The following is a 1814-nucleotide window of genomic DNA, read 5'->3' as shown; positions in this document are numbered from 1 at the left end:
AGCATCTAGATCGTCAGTAAAAACCTCAGGACCAGAACCCACATATACAAAAAAGAACATATGGAGAGAATAGTGTATGGATTCCTATATATCTTGTCAGTCAGCTTCAGGATGATCTTTCAGTTACCTTGTTTAATCATTACCTCCCGTGTGTGTGCGTGTGCGTGTGTGTGTGTGTGTGTGTGCGCGCACGCGCATGTGCGCATGTACTCACTGCTTTTGGGCTTGAACTCAGGGCCTTGTTCTTTTTTGTGCAAGAGCAGCACACTACCACTTGAGCCACAGCTCTGCTTACAACTGTTTTAGCAGTTAATTGGAGATTAGAATCGAATAGATTTTCCTGCCCCTGGCTGGCTTGCAACTGTGATCCTCAGATCTAAGCTTCCTGAGTAGCTAGGAAGTACAGATGTGAGCCACTGGTGTCCAACCCATGGAGCCATTTTGAAGCAAGCTGTAAATATTTCATTATATATCTCTAAAATGTTGTTCATGTCCCTGCTTGTAACCTTTCAATGCTTTCCATTCACACTAACAATAAAATCCATATTCCTTACTGCAGCTTGTAAATCATTAGGTATTTGTCCTTTGATTCTCCATTCCTATATTATAACCCTTTTTTGATACTTAGTGCTCTCCACTTTGGCATTTTTTCCCCCATTATTTAACCCCTCCAGAATGTTCTTTTGGTATGGAGCTTTTGGACATGCTGTCTCTTCTCAGTTAGCTCTTCCCTGTTACATGATAGATTCCATCTTGTCCTTTTTTTTTTCCCCCTAAAAAGCCACCTTCTCAGAGAAGTCTTTCCTTGATTGCTATTGATAATTAGCTTCCTCTCATTACTCTATGGTCCCCTATGGAGTTCTTTCATAATACTGATTTGGAAATTATTTATATTTGTTTATTTTTGTGATTTGCGTTATTCAAATGGTGAGGACTTTCCTCTGTCTTGAGTTCTTGTCTGAGTGTGTAGCTTCTTATAATAAATACTCTGTAAATATGTGTTGAATGAATTAATGAACCTGTTTCACTGGAATGCTTGACCTGAATAATGTAGAGGCTTTATGTTGGGGAGATTAAAGTTTTTAGTTAAGATAGATTAAGATATAAATTAAAATGTAAGTTTAATGTCTTACCTTCCTTATGCAACTTACTTTGTTTCAGGCTGCCTTTAATACTAGTTGGGAACAAATCTGATTTGGTGGAATATAGTAGCATGGAGACCATCCTTCCTATTATGAACCAATATACAGAAATAGAAACGTGTGTGGAGGTATGTCTCATCATTTGATTTGGAAATTTAGTGTTGGCAAATTTTTACTTGAAGTTCTGATTAGGAGAGGGTAATGATGTGGGATGCAACGAATTTTCTGTATTTTGTGAGTCATCTGAACCAAATAACAAAGAAAACTTGTAGTTGGCTTCTAAACTTTTTCTAGGCATTTATTAAAGAAAAATGCATTTTTCAGGTTATTAATGGAATCTTATTTATATTGATATTTTATATTAATAGTTAAAAAATGTTTTTGAGACCAGTGCTTGTGGCTCACCCCTATAATCCTAGCTGCTTAGGAGGCCAACATCTGAGGATTGTGGTTCAAAGCCACCCTGAGCAGAAAAGTGCTGTGAGATTCTCATTTCCAGTTAACCACTCAAAAACTTGAAGTGGCACTGTGGCTCAAGTGGTAGAGCGCTCACCTTGAGCAAGCACAAAGTGGCTCAGGGACAGTGCCCAGTCCTTGAGTTCCAAGTTCCACAACATATATATACATATATTATACATATGTGTGTGTGTGTGTTCTTTTTTTTTTTTTTTT

General features: G+C 37.6%; 1 protein-coding gene across 4 annotated transcripts in view; it reads left to right on the top strand.

The window, feature by feature from the left end:
• Window positions 1-1164: 1164 nt before the first annotated feature.
• Rhot1 (ras homolog family member T1) overlaps window positions 1165-1814 on the top strand; it is a 63337-nt gene continuing 62687 nt past the window's right edge. For all 4 annotated transcript variants that reach the window (XM_013016523.1, XM_013016520.1, XM_013016521.1 and 1 more), the window contains exon 1: window positions 1165-1270. In XM_013016523.1, coding sequence (XP_012871977.1) covers window positions 1214-1270 — 57 coding nt within the window. In that variant the 5' untranslated portion in view covers window positions 1165-1213. The remainder of the gene's footprint in view (window positions 1271-1814) is intronic.

Source organism: Dipodomys ordii, unplaced genomic scaffold, assembly GCF_000151885.1.
Source record: "Dipodomys ordii isolate 6190 unplaced genomic scaffold, Dord_2.0 Scaffold31, whole genome shotgun sequence".
Taxonomy (NCBI): Eukaryota; Metazoa; Chordata; class Mammalia; order Rodentia; family Heteromyidae; genus Dipodomys; species Dipodomys ordii.
This window is presented reverse-complemented; position numbering and strand designations above follow the sequence as displayed.